This window comes from Nelusetta ayraudi, unplaced genomic scaffold, assembly GCF_046127955.1.
Source record: "Nelusetta ayraudi isolate G7.1 ecotype Tasmania unplaced genomic scaffold, CSIRO-AGI_Nayr_v1 ptg000050l, whole genome shotgun sequence".
NCBI lineage: Eukaryota > Metazoa > Chordata > Actinopteri > Tetraodontiformes > Monacanthidae > Nelusetta > Nelusetta ayraudi.
In genome coordinates this window covers 2850578-2870435 of record NW_027466100.1, presented here as the reverse complement: position 1 = coordinate 2870435, position 19858 = coordinate 2850578, and the positions used below count along the sequence as shown (strand labels likewise).

Below are 19858 nucleotides of genomic sequence, written 5' to 3'. Positions count from 1 at the left end.
TCAATAATGACTGCAACATGAAATATGCAATATTGCTAAAAATGAATTTCATCCAGACAATGCAAATACTTTATCTTCCTCACCTGGATAAAAATAGCAAATGCAGGAGGAGGAAGCTCAACTGTCTTATAAAACGAAGACAATAGTTTTATACAATTGCATTCTATTAATACATATTGTTAAACCCGTTTTGTTTATTACCAGTTGAACAATAATAGAAATGATGTAAAAAAAATATCCACATCCCAATCAGAACACAAGATCTCTAACAACCTGGCAACACAGAATATTTCAGCGCTAAATGTGTTCAGTTGTAGTTTGTATACAATTTTTAAACTGCAAATAAAGCCACATCACAAATGACCATGGATAATAATCACTGGTATCCAACACTAAATACCACTTTTAGTCATTCCCATCAATGTGGATATTAATTTAGTATAAAACAAACTGTTGAACACAATAATATATGTAAATAAATGAAAAACACCAAGTATCAAATATCAATACAGTGTGTTGACCCTGAAATCTTTGCACAATATTTCTGGTCAGACTAGGTTTTCACTTATTCTGTGGCAAATGTGGTGAATGTATAACTAATTAAAATCATCACATAGTTATGGTGGAATACACATATATCCAGCAGTGTGAATCTTCAAAGCCTATCAGTGACTTTACTGCAGAGGCCTAATCTTCAGAGATTATTTGCATAACACTCTCTTAACAGCAGCATCCTTGTATGGTTCCGGATTAAATGTATTTTTAAATCTTTAAGAGGAGTGAGATGCGGAATCAATAAACTTCAGATCCACTGTGCTAATCCTGACCATCACTCGAGCTCCGCTGCCCCCGTTTGCATTTGCGTTGCGGCGTTGCATTTGTCACCAAGTGTCCAGAGTCAGGTCAATACAACTGCGGTGGCCGCCGGCCGATGACTGATTGTCAGGTTAAAAACAATGCAAAAGAAACAGAGTTCAGAGTTGATTTGTCTTTTTAATAACTCCCATCAGGCAAAACCCATATGACAATTACATATATGACAGGTATTCTTACAATATGAGACAAAACTCAGGGGGAGTCAATGGCCAAAGGCGACCACTAAAAAGTAAGACATTCATCGTCATTAGATTGTTCCCACTTTTACATAGACGTCACAAATGTATTTTGCATTCGACTTGACTCGCGACAAATACAATTCGTCTCGATGAGCCTAGCAAATCCTAAAGACCTCGATAAAAGAGCGGAGTCGTATTCAAAATGGAAAGCAAAGCGGTAGGATTCCTGATTTGGACTTTAACGTCCTGTTGAAGATGCAAGATGTACAATATATTGCTTTCAGGTGCTTAACTTAAAACGGGAACCCCAAAGTCTCTTCCGATCACATTCCTCAGTCTCAGTGTGTTCTACAGACTCCGTCTCTCCATCCGAGGACAGTCGCGGCGTCTTGCGGTGGAGTGCGCGCTCTTGTCGACACGAAACCAAATGGGGGCAGCTGCCATTTAATGAACAAAGAACAATGACAAAGCTAGGACCAACGTCAGAATCCCCTCGTCGAAAGTGCAGCTTTCCATTTCCCATCAAATTGTCTCAAACTCACAAACATTTGCTTTTTCCTCATGATTGTAAAACCTAAACGGGGACCAGCAAACAAAAAAACAAAAAAAACAATTGTTCACTGAGACAGCAGGACACAGTATCCAGTCATAAGGGTGCAGCTGAGGAGAGCATGTGAAGAAAAACTTTTTTTTTTTTGTTCAATCCGAGATGATGATGTCTTACTAAAAGAGGAAAACAACATTGTTGAGGAAAACTTCCCGAACGTGTAAAATGATAATAATGTCAAGTGAAATCTCTTGCTCGGTTTCAGAGTTACAACAGACGTGAGTCCAATAGTGTTAAAAAAAGAAAAGAAAAAAAAAAAAAGAAAGACAAATGAACAGCAAACACAGACACTCAATGTAGTGTTCAGCAGGACAGAGCTGGACCTTCTCCCACAGTATCCAGAAGATGAAGCAGCACGCTGGCTGAATAACCTGCAGCCCTTGTTGATTCTAAAAGGTTCTATATAAGGGATTTTATCACCATGGTTCAACCCAAAACAAACAAACAAACAAAACAAATGGGACCAAAACCGTTTTCTGCCACACACACTGAATGAGAAGCGACGCATTCAACCTTTTCGGGCGCTCAATGTGAAAATATGGCTCAGCAAGTTTACGATGATGCGTTCCCTGAGCTGAGAGTATGAGTGTGGGCTCGGCGAGAGAGAACCAGAGGAAGATCAGCGCAATTTCAACATTAAAACTCCCCACGGGTCGCGTGTTGAAGGTTACCAATCGGCCGCCTGACCTTCAACTGACAAAGGATCTGCATTTCAGACACGTCGCAGAATGAAGCTGCAGCGGACACTCGTTTTCGAGCGGAGAGGTCGCCTCCGACTGGAGGAACTCACTTTGAGAAAAGGTGGGAAGAACTGGAGCGGAAAAGTGCTCTTTTGTTTCTTTACTCTCTCAACAATCCAATGTTTTTTTTTTCTGGAAAACCTTTGCAGGGAAACTGCCCAGAAAACAGAGCAGAGTACGCATCTAAAGTTCACCTCAGGGTGAGAAACACACATCATCCAATCAGAGGCAAATTAGAACTTTTGCACCGCGGGAGCAGCGGCCGGACGGCCTCTTAACTCGGACAGCCCGACAGAACTTGCTGTCCACCTTGCAACAGAACAACCAGGCAGCCGTTTGCAAACTGTGTGACGCCACAAGGCAACATGAAGCAACATGGCTATTTCACCAGATGGAACATTGATTTTTATTATTCAAACGACTTCAGTGACAGCCTGTTGAGAGTTCATACTCAGACCGACTCTCAGTTAAATGTGATTCACGGGGGAAGCAGTGGCCAAGTGTCTCTGTTCCGGCTACCGACACAAACACTGTGAAACTTCATCCTCTGCTCAGCCGTTAAATGCTACAACGGTGCCCCCCACCCCGCCCCCCACTCCCCTCCACCCCCAAATCTCATACATAGAACCTTTCTGATCAAACGTCATCCAAATATGCCCTTTAAATTGAAGAAGAGAAACAAATCTGAGCAGTCATTTTCTTGGCAGGAGCAGCGTCCACGTACCCATCGTCACCAGCAGCTCCCATCTGGCTGCGATGCCAACGCTTCTACCTTGACTCATGACGGCGGTTGTTCTGCTGCGTTCACCGACGCCGTCGTCGGGATATGATGGTTTTTGAAGTGAGCGTCTGATGAGCTCCGGAAAACAAGGCTTTTTAAAGCAATGCAGCCTTTGTGTTGCCGTGTAGGGGGCGGGGGGGGGGGGGGTGGACATGACAGCGAGAGGTACCTAGGCAGACCTCTGGGTATAGAAGAGAATGTAGGCCTGAGTGTTGCACACTTCTTCCACACTGCAAACCTTCATCTCAGAGTCATTACAGTGGACCCAGAAACCTGCAGGAAAGGACATTTGAAAAAAAAAACAAAAAAAAAAGCACAGCGGTGTTAGCGGCCAGAATCTGCTGGGACCTGTGGGACGGAACAGTAGCAGTGAGTGTCTGCTGCCTCACCTCCTTCTGTGTTGTAGCAGTATGCGGTGTAGTGCCCTGAGCCGAAGCCTTTGCCATGATGCATGACGACAGCAGACAGGTCGTAGGTGTAGCCTCCTCTGTGGACAGAGGGACCTGAGCCTGTGCAGCAGTACGGTTTGATGTTCAGAACTTGGTCAAAAGCCACATGGACGCCGATTTTCTCCCGATGGTTCCGACCCGACCACCTGCCGGACAACGGGGGAGCGTTGGCGTTAACAGCGTCAGAATTATTCACGAGCACGGTTGATGTAAACCCCCAGAACCCTCAAACCATTAAAGGTTTAGTGTGTAGTATTTGGAGATTTTTTTGAAGGAGAGACGGCGACATCAAGTGGTTTCATTTTAGATTACAGTGTATTTTACTCTCCCGAAACTACGGCGTAAACTACGGTGGCCTGGACACCCAAACCTGGATAGCCCGTCCACCTAAGTCTTCGAGGGGTTTATTTGAACAGTCAACATGATAACGAAATGTGCCGACAGGCAGCTGGATTGTCCACACCAGGCTTCCTTAGACACACATATACATATATATGAACTGTTCTGAGGGGAGGAAAAACAAATGACTTTTACTGTACTGTGATTATACACTTTCATTAATGTATTTATGGCCAGTATATTAAGCTATGATATATAATATAGAAATAATAAATCAAGCCAAATATTACACACTGGACCTTTAAACTTCTAAATGGAGCTGAAATCTTGAGATCAGCTCATCCACCTTGAAAACTTCCTCTAGAGCTGTTTTTTTTTTTCTGAGGCAGCTACGGGTGAGGCTCAGGCTGGGTTTACACTGCATGGTTCAACTTGACCCACTGCAGGTCTTTTCCCTTGTCATGACACAGGTAAGTACTGTCCAAGTGTAGGCCCACGTGAACCCAGATAACGGAAATGGATGGAGGGCAAGGCAGCCCAAAGAATGAAAAAGGCCTAAACTAGAATTTGGCGTCAGGCCCTCTTGTGGTGCTGATCACGTTAAGCAGCAGCAACCTTGTCAAGAGTAGCCAAGGGTCAAAAGACAGTTATTGATGAAGCAACAGAGGCAGAAAGTGGAGATTGACTGAAGGAGGAGCGGAGGACAACACACACTGAACACTTTGTTCATTTGATTCACCCCCTGCAGACAGTGACAGACAGAACTTCCATCCAATCATCTTCCACCACCACCAAACTATTCTAAATTGAGAGCTGCAGTGAAAGCAACTGACCTGAAGCGCTTGAGGTGCAGCCGTAGAACCTGAGGTAAACGGTAAATCAGAAGCTGCTTACGTGCCTCTGAAAGAACTAAAGGTTTGTGGGAGGTTTTCCGTCTTCTTTCTGCAGAACAAAAACAGTTGGTGTGACTACACATACATGCTGCAAATACATTACCATACATACAAACCGCACACACTGGCCCTCTCTCTCTCTCTCAAAACACCAGAAAACAACTTTCATAAATCCCTCTATAATATTTCAATAGCTGCTGAACAATGTTTTGCAGTGAATCATTTTTCTAATGGAAGTCCTTAGCGCTGGATCATTGAAGAATGATTTGGAAGTTAATTAAGGACGACATACAAGACAACACAAGTTTAATGTATTCAAATCCAGTTAGTCAGGCAGTTCAGATCAGCTCCCCAGGCCTTGAAGAAAAAAACAAACAAACAAAACTCCGCTGACTGGGCACGGCGTCCTATTAATGGCTCGGCTTACTGTTGCAGTGGTTGCAGGCGTAGATGCTGCCTTCGAGAGCCTCCATCTCTGTAAACTTGGACAGCATCTCGGTGAGGGTGCAGCTGCGCTGGTACGCCGCCGAGCCCGAGCCCTTCTCCACGCTGTGGTACCGCTCCGGAAACTCCAGCGACAGATCCCAGAAGGGCTCCACTGTGTTGGACTTGTGCTTGCAGGACAGACACGTCACCTGAGGAGACACAACAGCCGGGTTTGTCACGGGGGCGGGGATGTTCATTCGAGAAGATCTTCCTGCCGAGGAGAATCCATCAGCTCAAGTCTTTGAGTGCTGACAAGGTGCAGATTATGAGTGGTTAATAAACAGGTTTTTGGGCTGGGCGATGAGGGACAAAAATAAAATCCAGATTTTATTCTCTGAAAACTCCATTTTTGATTTCGATTTTTTGATTTTATTTTCTTTTTTATTATAACTACAAAAGACGACGGAATTAATTTTTTCTAATATTTTTCCTTTATTTTTAAAGAAAAATAAACACATTTCCCTATTGGGAATGAAGTACAACTGAAAGATCCTGTAAATCCTCTTTGGGTTTAGTAAAGCGACAACATTTACAGTCTTCTTGACCCAAGATGAATCCCTTGGGATTAATGAAGTGAGAACCTCACTTTGATCAAACTTGACTTGAAAATAAACAGGTTCTTCATAAACAAAGATGAAGGTTCCTGAGTGGGGAATAAAGTGAAAGCTTCAGAACCAAACACAAATGAATCCACCTGTGCATAAAGCGACGACCTTGACTGTCTTTCACCAAATACTTTAAAAATCAAAGGTTTTTCTATCATTTTGAACAACGATGAAGGAATAAAGTGCAAAACTTTTACATTTTGTAAAATAAGAGGCGGCCTAGAAGCAATGCATAGGAAAAAAAATCTATTTTAAGATTTTCCTTTTTTTTTTTTACATCGTCTTGACTAATTAATCAGATTTTGATTTAAATTGGATTAATCGCACAGCCCTAACAGGGTATTATTAAACTTTGTGGCAAATATGAGATGTCTGTATAATGAAGGTATCAAAGGCTAAAACTAAATTAAAAGGAGATGCATATCTGGGGTTGGCGCTTTATTCTGGAATAATGACAATACAGAGTCAACATTTCTGGTTTTATAAACCGAGGGTCTGTAAAGCAATTTCTGAGGGCGACAAGCGTATGATCTGTTAAAGATTTGATTTCTTTTTATAACGTCTTCCTTCATCTGAAAGTTATTATATCAGATTTAATTTTGTCTTTATAAAAAAAAAATTGTCAGACAGGCTTAAAATAAGTTCACGCTTCTGTCTCTGCCTTTTAGCCACTTGCTTTCTTTTTTTGGATGATCCACTGTTAAAAATGTGAGCACGTGTTTATTGTTTGTCTGACTGAACAAAACTCAAACTCAACTAAACTTAAATGGGATATCAAATTAAATAATCACAATAACGTAAGTATAATTAAAAACAAAAACTTGATTGTGAGCTCTCTGATTTGCTCTGATGACAGAGTAGTGGTGCTCTAGCAGCGCGTCGTGGTCGCGGCATCCACCGCAGCGTGGGAATTATTTGCCTCAAAACTTTCGGCATGGCGGCGATTCAGCGCGCCTTCGGTACAGTGAAGAAGACAAAAAAAAAAAACCCAGGAAAGCAGCTCACCTGGCTGAGCAGCTGGCCGTGAAAGATGGTGTTGAGGACCTTGAGCACTTGCTTGGACAGCTTCCTCTTGGTGAGCGGGATGACGATGCGCTGCTTGGAGCCGTCCGTGTCCAGCTCCTGCTGCACCTTGTCCAGCAGCTCGCACAGGAACTCCTGCGCGTCCTGCTGGTCGTAGCCGCGGAAGGCCGGGATGAGGTTCCACACCGAGTGCAGCATGGCGAAGGGGGACACCAGGGACCAGCGGCCCGACCACATGACCCTGAAGAGCGTGTGCAGTTCGTGGCACAGCGACATCTGCTGGCGGGTGGAGCAGCGCGGCGACGCCTTGGCCTGCACCAGCTCCTCGGCCTGCGAGGGCGGCGGCGGGGGAGGGGCGGCGGCCGCCTGGAACCTGCCGCTGGGCACCAGGGCCGGCGCCACCGCCGCCTTCCCGAGGCGCCCCAGCGGGCACGGCGGGGGCGGGGCGTCGCCCCTCACGCCCTGCTGGGAGCTCTTGGTTTTGGCCAGCAGCTCCTCCGTCTCGCACAGGTCCAACGTTAGAAAACACTCCCTGAATTTCTGCAGGTGGCTCAGCACCTGCAGGATGGAGTTCATGTAGCACGTGTTGCCCAGGTTGCGCAGGCCGGTGACGCCCGGGGCCACGCGCCGCCGCCGGGTGACGGCGTGCGCCGAGTGGTACCTCCTGGGCTTGGAGGCCCGTCCGTTGCGGGGGGGCTTCCTGGGCAGGGCGAGCAGGGGAGGCTTTCTGCTGGGGGGGGCGGGTGGGGCAGGGGGAGGCAGGCGCTCCGGGGGGTCGCGGAACTTGCAGGGGACGAGCGTGACGGTGGGCCGCGGCGCCTGGGTGAGCAGCCGCGCGCTCTTCCGGGGCGGCACGCTGCCCAGCTCCTCCATCAGCCGCCGCTTCACGTCCTTCTTCTGCCGCCGCGCCTCCTCCAGCTTCTCCTGGCGCCGCGCCTGCAGCTCGCGGTGCTTGCCCGTCCACGTCCGCAGCGCCTTCCTGAGCAGGGCCTTCCTGCGGTGGCGCAGCGCCAGCTGCATGGCGGGCTGCGGCCTCCCGTCGCCCGCCCGGACCTCGCCGCCGCCGCCGCCGCCGGCCGAGGAGCGCAGCGAGCGCCGGCCGGGGCCGCGCACCGTGGAGAGCGCCCCCCGCAGGAGCTTGAGGTCGCCCTCGGCGTTGTCGTTGAGCACGTAGTCGCCGCAGGCGAAGCAGAAGACGTCCAGCTCGCGCACCTCCATGGCCAGCGGGTGCTGCGACTCCTCAAAGTGTTTGAGCGAGTGCTCCTCCATGAAGCGGCCGCAGGCCACGTGTGAGCACTTGAGGCAGGCCCACACCGAGTCGGTGGTGCTGCAGTCCACGCAGTGCCATTTCTGCGGGTTGAGGATGGAGTGGTCGTGGCCCAGGCGGAGGCGCCCCACGTGCTTACAGCGATCCATCGCTTTGGGTACGCATGTGGCCTCAGCGGCGGGAGCCACGTCCTCCGAGCAAGCAGCAGCTCATCCTGGGTGGGTGAGGTGGGGGGGTGGAGGGGTGGGGGGGGGGGTGAAGGGTAACAGGGAACAGAAGGCATCAGCGCACATCGGCTGTAATGAAGACCTGAACGTACGATCAAGCAGAGGGAAAAACCAATGCAAAGAGCGTCTCCATCAGTGTCAGCGTTGTCGGGATTACTCCATAAAAGTAATCCAACTACTGATTCCGCCTTAAAAAGTAATCTAATTACTTCTCTAACGACTTTGCTTCATAAACTGGAGGTCACTGCAAATTTTACAGAACAAACTCATGTGCAGCACGGTTGGCCCCAATTGTTAAAGTAATCGTTTTCCTAAATTTCAGACATTTTGTGGACATTTTTAGCTTTCAAAATATTTCATAAAGGTAACGGAATATTATTGCCATTTGTTGCTATATCCCTGGCACAACAGTTTGATTTATTTTCATCCACCTTCGTGAAGCAGAGCCACACTGTAGAATCGCTGGCTAATTTTCACACTAACACAAACTAAAGTTTGCAAGTGTCTTCAGTTCCCGGCTCTCTAATGTGAAAGACAATCACCAGCGACTTTAGATCTTGACAGACATTTGCCAAATGGTTGCTGGCTCACAGACACTAAGCTTAGCTTTCTTAGACGAGGGAATTTGGCACTGAAAGATGGTGTATTTTTTGTGACTCGTGTGTAGAAGTTCGGTACCCAGCCCCTGGACGCAGGTATTTGCGGGTGTTATGACAAAGGAACGTGCTAATCTTTCAGCAAAGAAAGCAACAGAATTAAAATGCACCCTTACTGTGGAAGTAGTGTGCCTGTTCAGATCCGAGACATCACAACATCTGAGGAGCACTCAACAGCACCGTCCAGTGACATCATCCACTGTCCACCGAGCACCGGCCTCCACGCGGAACATTCTGACAAACACAGGGAACAATCAAGGTAATGTAATAATTGCCTTCAAATCTTCAAAACATTCTATGTAAAAGTGCAGGTTCAACACAGGAAGAGTTTTGTTCATTTGTCCACACTAGAGAAAAAGGTGGCTTCTTTGCTGGATCTTTCTTCAGATGGGTGTGTCCTGTGGAACAACAGCAACTGAAGGGGCCGTTTTATACCTGGATTTTCTTTTTAGCCGACTATCCGGAGCCGGAAAGTGATGCAAACAAAAGCAGCGAGGGTTTTACCTTTCTCATTTCTGGGAAGCTTACTGAGAGGTTAGAGATGTTTACTGTTCAGAAGGTATCCCATACACACATGCAGGCCAGTCTTGACTGTTTGTGACTCTGATTTGCGTCCTCGTACAGTGTCCAGTTCTTTTAGTTCCCCCTGTTTTAGGTGATGTGTACATGGAGAGCTGACACTATATCTTATTGAGAAAACATGAAATAATTATATCTACCTATTCATCTATCTATCCATTTATGGTACTCCATTTTTGTTTATGCGATCGTTTAATCAAGTGGGGGGAAGTAGTAGCGTCACTGTTTTGGAGGAGTGTGAGAGTATTAAGAGGACGCCTGGTGCGCCACTATGTGCCTCTTAGTTCTTATTCCAACCGGACAGTGTGTGTGTGTGTGTGTGTGTGTGTGTGTGTGTGTGTGTGTGTGTGTGTGTGTGTGTGTGTGTAAACTGGACTTGGTTGGCTATATGAAATAAAACAACAACAACAAAACAAAACTGGCGAAATAAAGTCAGAGGCAGATACTCTTTTTTCCCCCTGTCGAGACAACATCCAAAGCCTCCCCCTAAACTGGCTGTCATGAGGGAACATGGCTGTCCGTCTATTTAAACGACGTGGTTAATCCGCGTAATTGTCTCCGTTGCCGACATCAGCGCTGCGCAGCATCCTTCCCCGTGTAGGTTTCCGCTCTTTGTGCAAATCAACCGCTACTTTTTTTTTTTTTTTTAAACACGATTCGCCACAAAAGTGCACCAACACGAGTGGTGGCAGGGCACCTGGTGCAACTGGTCCCTCTGCTTGTTTGCATGCTCCGAAATCGCGCCGTGTTTGTGTTGTGATATACGATGCCGCGTGTGGCTGGAAGTGTTTCAAAATGCGTGCGTTCTTCCTCGAACATTTTTTCCCCCCTCTCAACGTTTTCGACTCGAGCTGTCCCTGCGAGCGGATGGGACTGCCTGGCTCCGAACGCCATGCTACGCTAGCCCACCGTCCCCGCGTTGAGCCCAGAACAAAGAGCGGTCGAGGAGCCACTCTCCAGGAACATCCGACAACTTTGGCGATTCCGAGGCAGCAGTCCTGAAACCAATAAGTTAGCTAACGCCGCTATCCGCTAGCAGGAGCGGCTCAGCGCAGGATTAGCGTTCCCGCAGCCACTGCGCCGCGTCGCCTGACAATGTACTTTATTTAAACACGAGATAGTTGGCGAGGACCGGAGACATTACGTTAATATTATTAGCTCGCCACGGGAGCTAGCCTTTAGCTCCGCCGCTAGCGCGTTTGCGGGAGGACAATCGAAGTTAACGGCAACGCTTCACGTTGGTCGCTAACTATTAACACTGTGCCGCTTAGCTCGCTAGCACAATGTCGATTTTCAATAACAAACTCCCTGGCGACTTTTCTCGCAAGAAAAACGACCGCGTTACTGCGGCAGCGATGCGCCTTTGATTGTGTTCGTGGCCACGTTTGTGGCACTTGATATTGGGGGGCAGAGGAGGGGGGGAAAAAGAAGCTCGGAAACATTACCATCACCACCACGTATCCATCCGGTACACTCGGGGCTGATTGTTGTTCTCCTCACAGATTGAACAACCCAACTCTCAATCCGAGCCCAGACCCCGCTGCTCTCATTGGGCCGGGACTCAGCGGCTCCTGGCCCCTCATTGGCGGAGCGGCTGAACAACAGGCGGCAGGATGGAGCATCAGTCCGCCCCACCGAGGCCACACCGATGATGGGCCACATGGAACAATAAGCAAAAGCTCGGGTTTAGACAGTCGGGAGAAGTGCATCACGAGGCCCCACTGTTCCCCCCCACAAAAAGAGCCGTGTTTGCCACACATCTCAAATGAGTCTGGCGATGTACAGAGTGGAAACACAGATTCGGACCAGTTGTCGTGAGAAAGAGATCTTCACAAATCTTTATTCAGGGTGCCTCGATCACTTCAAATTTTTTGGGCTGAAGTCCACTGGATCAAATAAATAGTTATTCATTGGAATACAATCAACGCACTAAGAAGGAGGTTCTTGAAGTCAGCATCTCTTTATTTACAACCACGAGAGGCAGCTCCTCGATCGCTAGAAAACCTCAGCATTTAAGCGCAATGCAGAATCCTTCCAATACATGTCACGTCCCCACAAAGCTCCACACAAGCTTACACTTTATCTTGCAATTTGTTTTGTTCTTCCCAGCGGGGCATTGTGACATTTCATTGTTGACACAAACTGCAAGTCCGTAAGGTTACACAGAAATGGAATACATCATTTCCTTTATCTTACAGTAAATTAAGGCATTTTGAGGGACGATACTACTAAAAGACATGTATTCACATATTACAGCCTTGTTGTTAATGCCTGTATTTCTGCATATTTCCTCTTTTTTTTTATATAGCGATACAAATTGTTAGATTAGGTTAGAATGTAACTTTTAAGTTGCTGTTGACATAGTATGGAAGAAAAAAGGGGAAGAAGTACTCACATTCATGTTTAAATTTTCCACATTTAGTTGACAAGGCATTATCTAAGAAATCGAGGAGACTCAATCAGATATTAACTTCACACTATTGTCCCTAAATGAAAACACCCTCCGAAATGAGGCGTTACTGAAGAGATACTCCTGCCTCCGAAAAGAGATGCACCTTTTATCCTTGAAATGTTTTTTTTTCTCCACTGTTCAGAATTGTATTAACCAATTAAACACCAGCCACTACCCGCCACAGGAAATCTAATCAGCACAAAAAAAATCAATTACCCAATCACAGCCATGATGCAAACAGGGACGCAATGTTTGCAACTCCTCAGCGAGGATGTCCAAAGTACATTGTACAGAGAGGAGCATCATCCACATACAAATTTTCTTCAGGCCTCTTAAAACAAAAATATTAATTTGCTAAAAAAAATACTGAGGTTTGGGAAAAGGTAGGGTGCCGTCTCTCAACGAAGACAGCCACACCCTGCTGATCCACAGGACCGGTACAAAGGCAACGTCCACAAAAACATAAAACAATATATCTTTGTACAGTCTCAGCGCACATTACTCCCAGGAATTTGAAGCTTGCGAAGCTTGTTGAACAGCTCCAGGTACTGCGTCATGGTGTCAATGCTATCCGCTGGTGCGAAGAGTCCCTCGGGCTTAGCGGCAAAAACAGACGGCAGCTCAGGGACGTTGGAGCCGAGGAAAGACTGCATGAACTCCTTCATGAGATTCCAGCAATCCCCCGGAACCACACACGGACAGTACTCCACCTAGGAAAGCACACCAAGAGTTAATTCTGTCAACGCAGGAAAACTATAACCGCTTGATTTCCGGTAGCAACCACTTGATGACTCACTTCCACCGATATGCCTCTGGCACTGGAGCTCATTGTTACAGTGCCGACTTTTATCAAGAAGTCACAGTAGCGGTATCTCGCACCGCGACACTCCACCTTGTGGCCCTTGGCATTCTGGAAGTGACTTTTCAGCTTGACCATGAGAATGTCAAAATTTGCGTCGGCTATCAGGCAGGGCCCGCCTTCAAACAGAGCCAGGCAGCTCAGGGGGGTTTCGGAGTTGTGCATCACGTATAAGAGCTTGGAAGGTTGACCTGCAGCAGATAAACAAGACACACCCTTGAGGTTGATTCAATCAAGTGTTTCTTTCAAAATTTCTTTCTAGTCTTTCAAGGTTCAGGTTGAAAGAAATGCACATAAAAAAAACCCTGAGCACATCCATATTCTCTGGATTATTTTCTTTAATTCTATTTCATTCTGGCTCTTTCTTTTTTTTTTTAAATTTTGATTGTGAAAAGCGCTTTGAAATCCCTGCTGATATGATTGAATGGTCTATCCAGTTGTGTCTTCTATTTCTACAGTCACTCAACAGTCTTAGTGGTTATACTTTCAACTTTATAAAGCATTGTGTTGGACATGTTTGTAATTCATGCAGTTTAGTGTGCTACCTGTTCTCTTTTTCCTAAGAGTAAGGCTACTGTAAAGTATTCTGAATGGTGCTTGTCATTTGGTACAGGATTTACTTGATTGTTATCAATAAGAAATATTTGTTTTTTAATATGAACATCAACAATTGTAGATTTTCATCAGTTTACAAAAGAAAATAGTTCTGAAAATTATCCACCTCAGGCTCAAAAAGGGTATTTTCTATGATACAAAATATCAAATGGCATTTGGATCACAAAGGATCAAATTCTCAGTAAGAGTTCAGGTAAGAGGCAAATCTGTCGGCTCTCAAACTCCCAGCACCTCTGGTATCAAGTAAAGAAACAACTTCCCCACTTGTGCTGAATATCGGAAATAATCCACAGGGTGTATGTTAGAGAGAAATGCTCCGTATCACTCTTCTACCTGCATAAATGTGTCAAACTAAATCGAGAAAACAATGTGTTTAAATGGAGGAAATACGTTGTTAAAACAGAGAAAACAAGCAGTTTCTTCCGCATGCGTCAGACGGCAGGGGATCTGAAAATAGCCGCTAGAGAAAGGAACACTCAAAACTCAAATTAGAAGTAAATTAATCAAACGTTTACCGCTGACATTTCCTGTTGCATGGTATGTCTCACAGTCCACACAGAAGCTGCCCTGCTTCACGGCACCCAGTTGCTCCAGCTTCTTGTGCAGGATGTCCACCGTCTGCTGCACACTCTTCCCCTCGGTCACGGGCACCTGGCACACACTGCAGAACATACACACGCACTCAGTAAATACCGCTTCATGTTTGAAACGGGGATCATATGAACCGATCGGCTTTGTTTTGTGGACGCCGCTAAACGGAAGAGGAGACGCATCCCTGTTTAAAAAAACCCCAAAACATTCCATAGAAAGCGACATAATGGCCATTGATATGATTTTTAAAAAGAAAGTCACTTCCAAATGTTACGATCACAGATCAGTACAAATAATAAAGTAAAAATCTCACCAAGTAACCCCCATTGATGTGTTGTTCCCAACAATTTTTTTTTAAAACGTTATGGCCTTCCTGTAAATACTTCCGGGTAATTGCTAAGACTTCCGGTAAAGTTCAGAATATGTCGTGAGATTCAAAAAGATGATTATGAAAAAAAAACTGATGATGAAAAATATAAGTACAATCTAATTAAACTAAAATATTCGAAATTACATTTCTTGTCAAAGTAAAAAAAATAAAAAATAATAATAAAAAAAAAAGCCACTAAGCGACGCGAATTGTGGCGTCACTTCCTCTGGAAATGGACGTCGGCACCGCACGTGTTGTTCCACCGACTGTTTACCTCGCTGTATAATTCTACTCTTAGTCGTAATATACGACCACATAAGAAAGCACATTGGACTTGCTCGCATACCTTTTTTTGAAATCGCAGTGATGCCTAAAGTTAAGAAATCTAAGGGCGGAGGAGGGGAGAGGGCCGCGGCCATGGGGCTGGCGGACCAGATCCTCCAAGCGGACACAGTGCGAGCCAAAGGCCGAGTGAAGATCAGAGACAGTCGGCTGGAAGAGGACGACACGTACGTGGATGAACGTCTCTCACGGAAGATCTTGCAGCAGGCCCGCATTCAACAAGAGGAGCTACAGACGGAGTATGGGGTGTCGACGGAAAAAAAGAAAACCCCCGTCACTGTGCTCGGTAATGGTTCACATGTAATATTTTCTTTAGAGAGGAATGAAATTGCAAATAATTGTAAGTTCATCTAAAAGTAATTGTTCATAATATATATATTTTACTCTCTTTCTGTGTGCTTGTATGCGTTTTTATGCTACTGGGACACTGCAATTTCCCAATTGTGGAATAATACAATGTATTCTATTCTTAAACAGAACTTAATCTTTGCACTCAAAATTCCTGCATTAATATCAACGTCAGTATTGATATTCCTTTTTTTATGTGATTGATCCATTAATCCACTGAAAATGCTGAATAAAATTGTCCGACAAACACAAATTTACTGTTAATGTTAATATTTATCATATTAAATATCAATTATTTGTATTCAGGATCCGGCAGTCAAGATGCAGACTCCGATGAAGAGTGGCCTGCGTTGGGAGCAGGTGGTGCTGCTGACATAGACACAGAGTGTGACGCTGAAGTCGTCGTCGACCCTGATGATGAGAAGGCCATCGAGATGTTCATGAATAAAAATCCACCAATGAGGCAAGATTTCACACAGTTTTTTAATGAGAGCATTTGAGATCTTGGAAACGTGAGGTCTAATATCTGCTCCCTGTGTTTCTTTGTCTCACTGTTCAGACGGACCTTAGCTGACATCATCATGGAGAAGATTACAGAAAAGCAGACTGAGGTAGGAACAGTGATGTCGGAGGTGTCGGGGTGTCCCATGCCCCAGCTGGACCCAAGAGTAACAGAAGTGTACAGAGGTGTTGGTAAGGTGAGAGCTTAGTGCAGAAATCCTGGTAATGAATTCAATGATTATAATTCCCCCACCATTGGCTGAGTATTTTTCTTATTGTTAAATATCGGTCTGTTACTAGTAAACTCTCTTCAGTGTGTTTAATTAATGTACAAGTCAAAGAAACCAACTCCTGAAGAAGTCACATTCAACTTTTAAAACATGAGAATCTTCTATTTTATTTAGCTTATTACAAATGTTGACTGTCCTGTAGTGACTTTTGTCTACTTTCCCTTTGCAGTAGAAATCTTTAAGTAACTCTGAGCAACTACTGGTTGATGAATTAAATGTTTTTCTCTTTTGCTGTAGGTTCTGTCAAAATACCGCAGTGGCAAATTGCCCAAGGCATTTAAAATAATCCCAGCACTCTCAAACTGGGAACAGATTCTGTATTTGACAGAACCTGAGACATGGACTGCAGCCGCCATGTACCAGGCAACAAGGTGAGCCGTCAGTTGTTTTAGGCATGCATTTCACATTGAAAAGTTCTATCCACAACCACTTGTCAAGTAAGACGAGAAAACTTTCCTTCCCTTGTAGAATCTTCTCCTCTAATCTGAAAGAGCGAATGGCGCAGCGATTCTACAACTTGGTGCTGCTTCCTCGAGTGCAGGATGATATTGCAGAGTACAAGCGACTTAATTTTCATCTCTACAGCGCTCTGAAGAAGGCCTTGTTCAAACCAGGGGCTTGGTTCAAAGGTAAGAGAAAGCAGAATCATTGGTGTTTTATGAACAGCAAGCTTCGCTGTTCATACAGATCAGATCATTTAAAGTTTCACTCGTCAATCAACTTGTGGTGTCAGGAGATATTGGTTATTAGGTTCACACAAATTATTAATCCGCCAATTGCATGGTAGCAACTCATTCAGTTTAGCTATACAAAGGCTGGGGGTCAACTGGCAGTGTCGTTTTTGGACAAGAAAAACATGAACAAGTTTGACTTGATTCCCTTTTATTTTGATTTAGGAATGACTTACAGTGGCAGACTTTAGCGTCAACTGTCCTCTGCAGTCAGTTGACTCTCCTGTCTGTACAGTAGGGATGGGTGGAATAAATATATCACAATAATTTCTGTCACTTATTGTGCAAACTATAAAAGTCATTATAAATTAAACGACAATTAAAGGAAATCTTTTACTTCAGCCTTGAGAGGTCCACAAACACTGCTCTAAAATAATACTTACCATAGGCAAATAAGCTACTAAAAAAACACATGTACTACAAAACTCTAGTGGCTCCAATCAAACAAATTTAAGGATTTTTGCATTTAAATTTGTTGGCCTCTTAAGGCTGGCAACAAACTGTGATGCAGCACCGTGCTGGAGAAAGGAAAAGAACAAAGTGAACATCCCTCGCTGCAACAGTTCCTGAAGTAAATACTAAGTAATCGATAATGAGGGGAATTTCTGATATTTTTAATTACTGTTTAGAAGATCTATTGCCATTATACATTTACCCATCTAAATAACCATTATTGGCATTGTGATTTTAGAGCGGGTGTTTTGTGTTTTTTTGGGGGGGTTTGTGTAAAGGATAAATGTTGTTTCTTTAATAATACTAAATAGTACAGCGGTTTCTCTGAAGTGGAGGTCAAATGGTGTGCAATAACCCAATAGTAAACAACATGCCCTCAAGACATGTAAACAGAGACCACTATTATCATGCTGGGCAATCCTTCAGTCACATGTGGCTCTGAAGATACAAAGTCAAATGGAAGAAGGGGTTTCATTGTTTGGTTCTTGTGATAAACCTCAAAGGTCTGTGTCACTTCCCTTCAAAGTTTAAAGATTCAGAAAACTTCATTTTAAGTAGTTTAACAGGTCTGTTAATTAACCTCTCTAAAGATTTTAGAAAATATACAAGATATACCAACTTATTTAAGATGAGAGTTAATACAATCACTTGTGAAATGACTGGAAATGATTGTTTTCACCTTGGGCCGTGTATAATTGGGACATTTTAAATTTGTATTTGCATGTTTTACTGTTTCAGAATAAACAATGCCTAGCTGTTCATTCACTGACCTAGTTTGATTAGATCATTTTTATTGAGGACTATCACTCATTTCTGCTTTTATGACTTAACACCACTTGAGGGCAGTGTTCACACGGTAATATCCTTCCCTGTCTGTTGTATCATACTCAGGGCAGTGGATGCAGTCCTACTTCCTTTTTTTCCACTTCTATGTTTAAAAAAAAAAGTTACAGCTAAAGGTACTGATAACTTTATATTAAAAATTAATATTGAATTTGTTCGTATCATATCGCATATAAATACTAGCTTGAGTTGGAAAAACTCACTAGAGAGTTTAATTTTAAATTTATTTTGCATGATGGTAGATTTATTTGTCAATATCAGTATTTAATAGTAATAGTAATGATCTATTTTTTTTCTAGTTTAGTTCAGTTTAGTTGCTTATTTTATTTGAGTGTAGGAACTCTCAAAGAAAGAATTTTATTGCTCAGTGTAACTGTGTCACTGTGATTGTGCTGCGCATACGATAGTAAAGGTCTTAAATCTGTGACCTGAATGATCTTTTATCAAACTAAATGAAAATGTGGGACACAAAAGCGTGTCAGTAAAAGGTCCAAAGTGCTGCTCAGTTGTAATGCCACATTTTAAGTCATAACACAATCAGGGATCCGGTCAGAGACTTAAGAGGACCAATCGCACTGTATGTGTGACTGCAAGGATGCTATTGATGCATTGTTAAAATTGTGTCTCCATTACTGTGGTGTTCCTTTACAGGTCCACTTGTCCTGCCACCGCCAATATAATGGAACATTTTTTTGTGAAATACTAGATAATATTTAGTAATATTTGTTGCCTCTTCTGACACTTCAGGTATATTGATTCCTCTCTGTGAATCTGGAACGTGCTCTCTCCGAGAAGCCATCATCATCGGCAGCATACTCACAAAGTGCTCAATCCCTGTGCTCCACTCCAGGTAGAGTGTCCTTTTCACAGTGCACATCCTGTGCTTGGGCGGTGTTGGAATGTTAAAAGGGCAAGGTTGTATAACAGGGGAGGTTGTATAATAACCCCCGAAAAAAAACCCATCATGTCCAATGCTTCGTGTCTTTCAGCGCTGCAATGCTTAAGTTGGCAGAGATGGAATACAACGGCGCCAACAGCATTTTCCTGCGTCTCCTGCTCGATAAGAAATACGCCCTGCCTTTCCGTGTCCTGGATGCCTTGGTGGCTCACTTCCTGTCCTTCCGCAGTGAAAAACGTGTGCTTCCTGTGCTGTGGCATCAGAGTTTCCTAACCCTGGTCCAACGTTACAAGGCTGACCTGGCCTCTGAGCAGAAAACGTCACTGTTGGACCTGCTGAAGATACAAGCGCATCCTCCGATCTCAACTGAGATTCGCAGAGAACTGCAGAACTCTGAGTCCAGGGATATTGAGGTTGGGCTTCCTGTGACTGTAGAAATGGACTTGTAATCTGGTGTGGCGTGCCCCAACTCGACACAAAGGATTCGTGGTTGATATAAAGAAACCTTTCCAACGGTCAATGGAGTCCAAAGAAATGTCTCATTAGTCTCAGGCCCACTGATTATTACGGCGCAGGTGTGATAATGCATTATCACTCATGATGTTCTGAGTTAATACAATGCAGTGATTGTCCAGGGATTAAAAAACAAATTGTGTACATTAATTAAGAGGATCCTTTGAGTCATGACAGTAGTTTTATATATATAAAGAAATTGAAATCATATAATTCACACTGATTGTGTTTTTTTTTTTAATCTTCCAGGTCATGCATTCTGCAAATATCACTTCACTCTTTTTTTCTTATTAAGTCTGGTCAGTCATTTACTTCCCAAGATTTTACGAAACCTCAATGTACATT

General features: G+C 44.3%; 3 protein-coding genes across 3 annotated transcripts; 1 reads left to right on the top strand and 2 right to left on the bottom strand.

The window, feature by feature from the left end:
- Window positions 1-973: 973 nt before the first annotated feature.
- usp49 (ubiquitin specific peptidase 49) lies at window positions 974-11305 on the bottom strand. The gene is made up of 7 exons (XM_076036954.1): window positions 11153-11305; window positions 9245-9362; window positions 6961-8459; window positions 5292-5499; window positions 4805-4913; window positions 3573-3778; window positions 974-3456 (listed from the first exon to the last, which is right to left on the bottom strand). The coding sequence occupies exons 3-7, from the start codon at window positions 8392-8394 to the stop codon at window positions 3353-3355; spliced, it is 2061 nt and encodes a 686-aa protein (XP_075893069.1). The 5' UTR covers window positions 8395-8459; window positions 9245-9362; window positions 11153-11305; the 3' UTR covers window positions 974-3352.
- Window positions 11306-12293: 988 nt separating this feature from the next.
- Window positions 12294-14618, bottom strand: med20 (mediator complex subunit 20). Its single transcript, XM_076036955.1, has 4 exons — window positions 14538-14618; window positions 14149-14294; window positions 12956-13209; window positions 12294-12869 (listed from the first exon to the last, which is right to left on the bottom strand). Exons 1-4 carry the CDS (start codon window positions 14549-14551, stop codon window positions 12648-12650), a joined length of 636 nt encoding a protein of 211 aa, XP_075893070.1. The 5' UTR covers window positions 14552-14618; the 3' UTR covers window positions 12294-12647.
- A 185-nt stretch (window positions 14619-14803) lies between these two features.
- On the top strand, window positions 14804-19672 carry bysl (bystin-like). The gene is made up of 7 exons (XM_076037117.1): window positions 14804-15222; window positions 15591-15747; window positions 15844-15982; window positions 16313-16446; window positions 16544-16704; window positions 18850-18952; window positions 19092-19672. Exons 1-7 carry the CDS (start codon window positions 14961-14963, stop codon window positions 19447-19449), a joined length of 1314 nt encoding a protein of 437 aa, XP_075893232.1. The 5' UTR covers window positions 14804-14960; the 3' UTR covers window positions 19450-19672.
- Window positions 19673-19858: the final 186 nt, after the last annotated feature.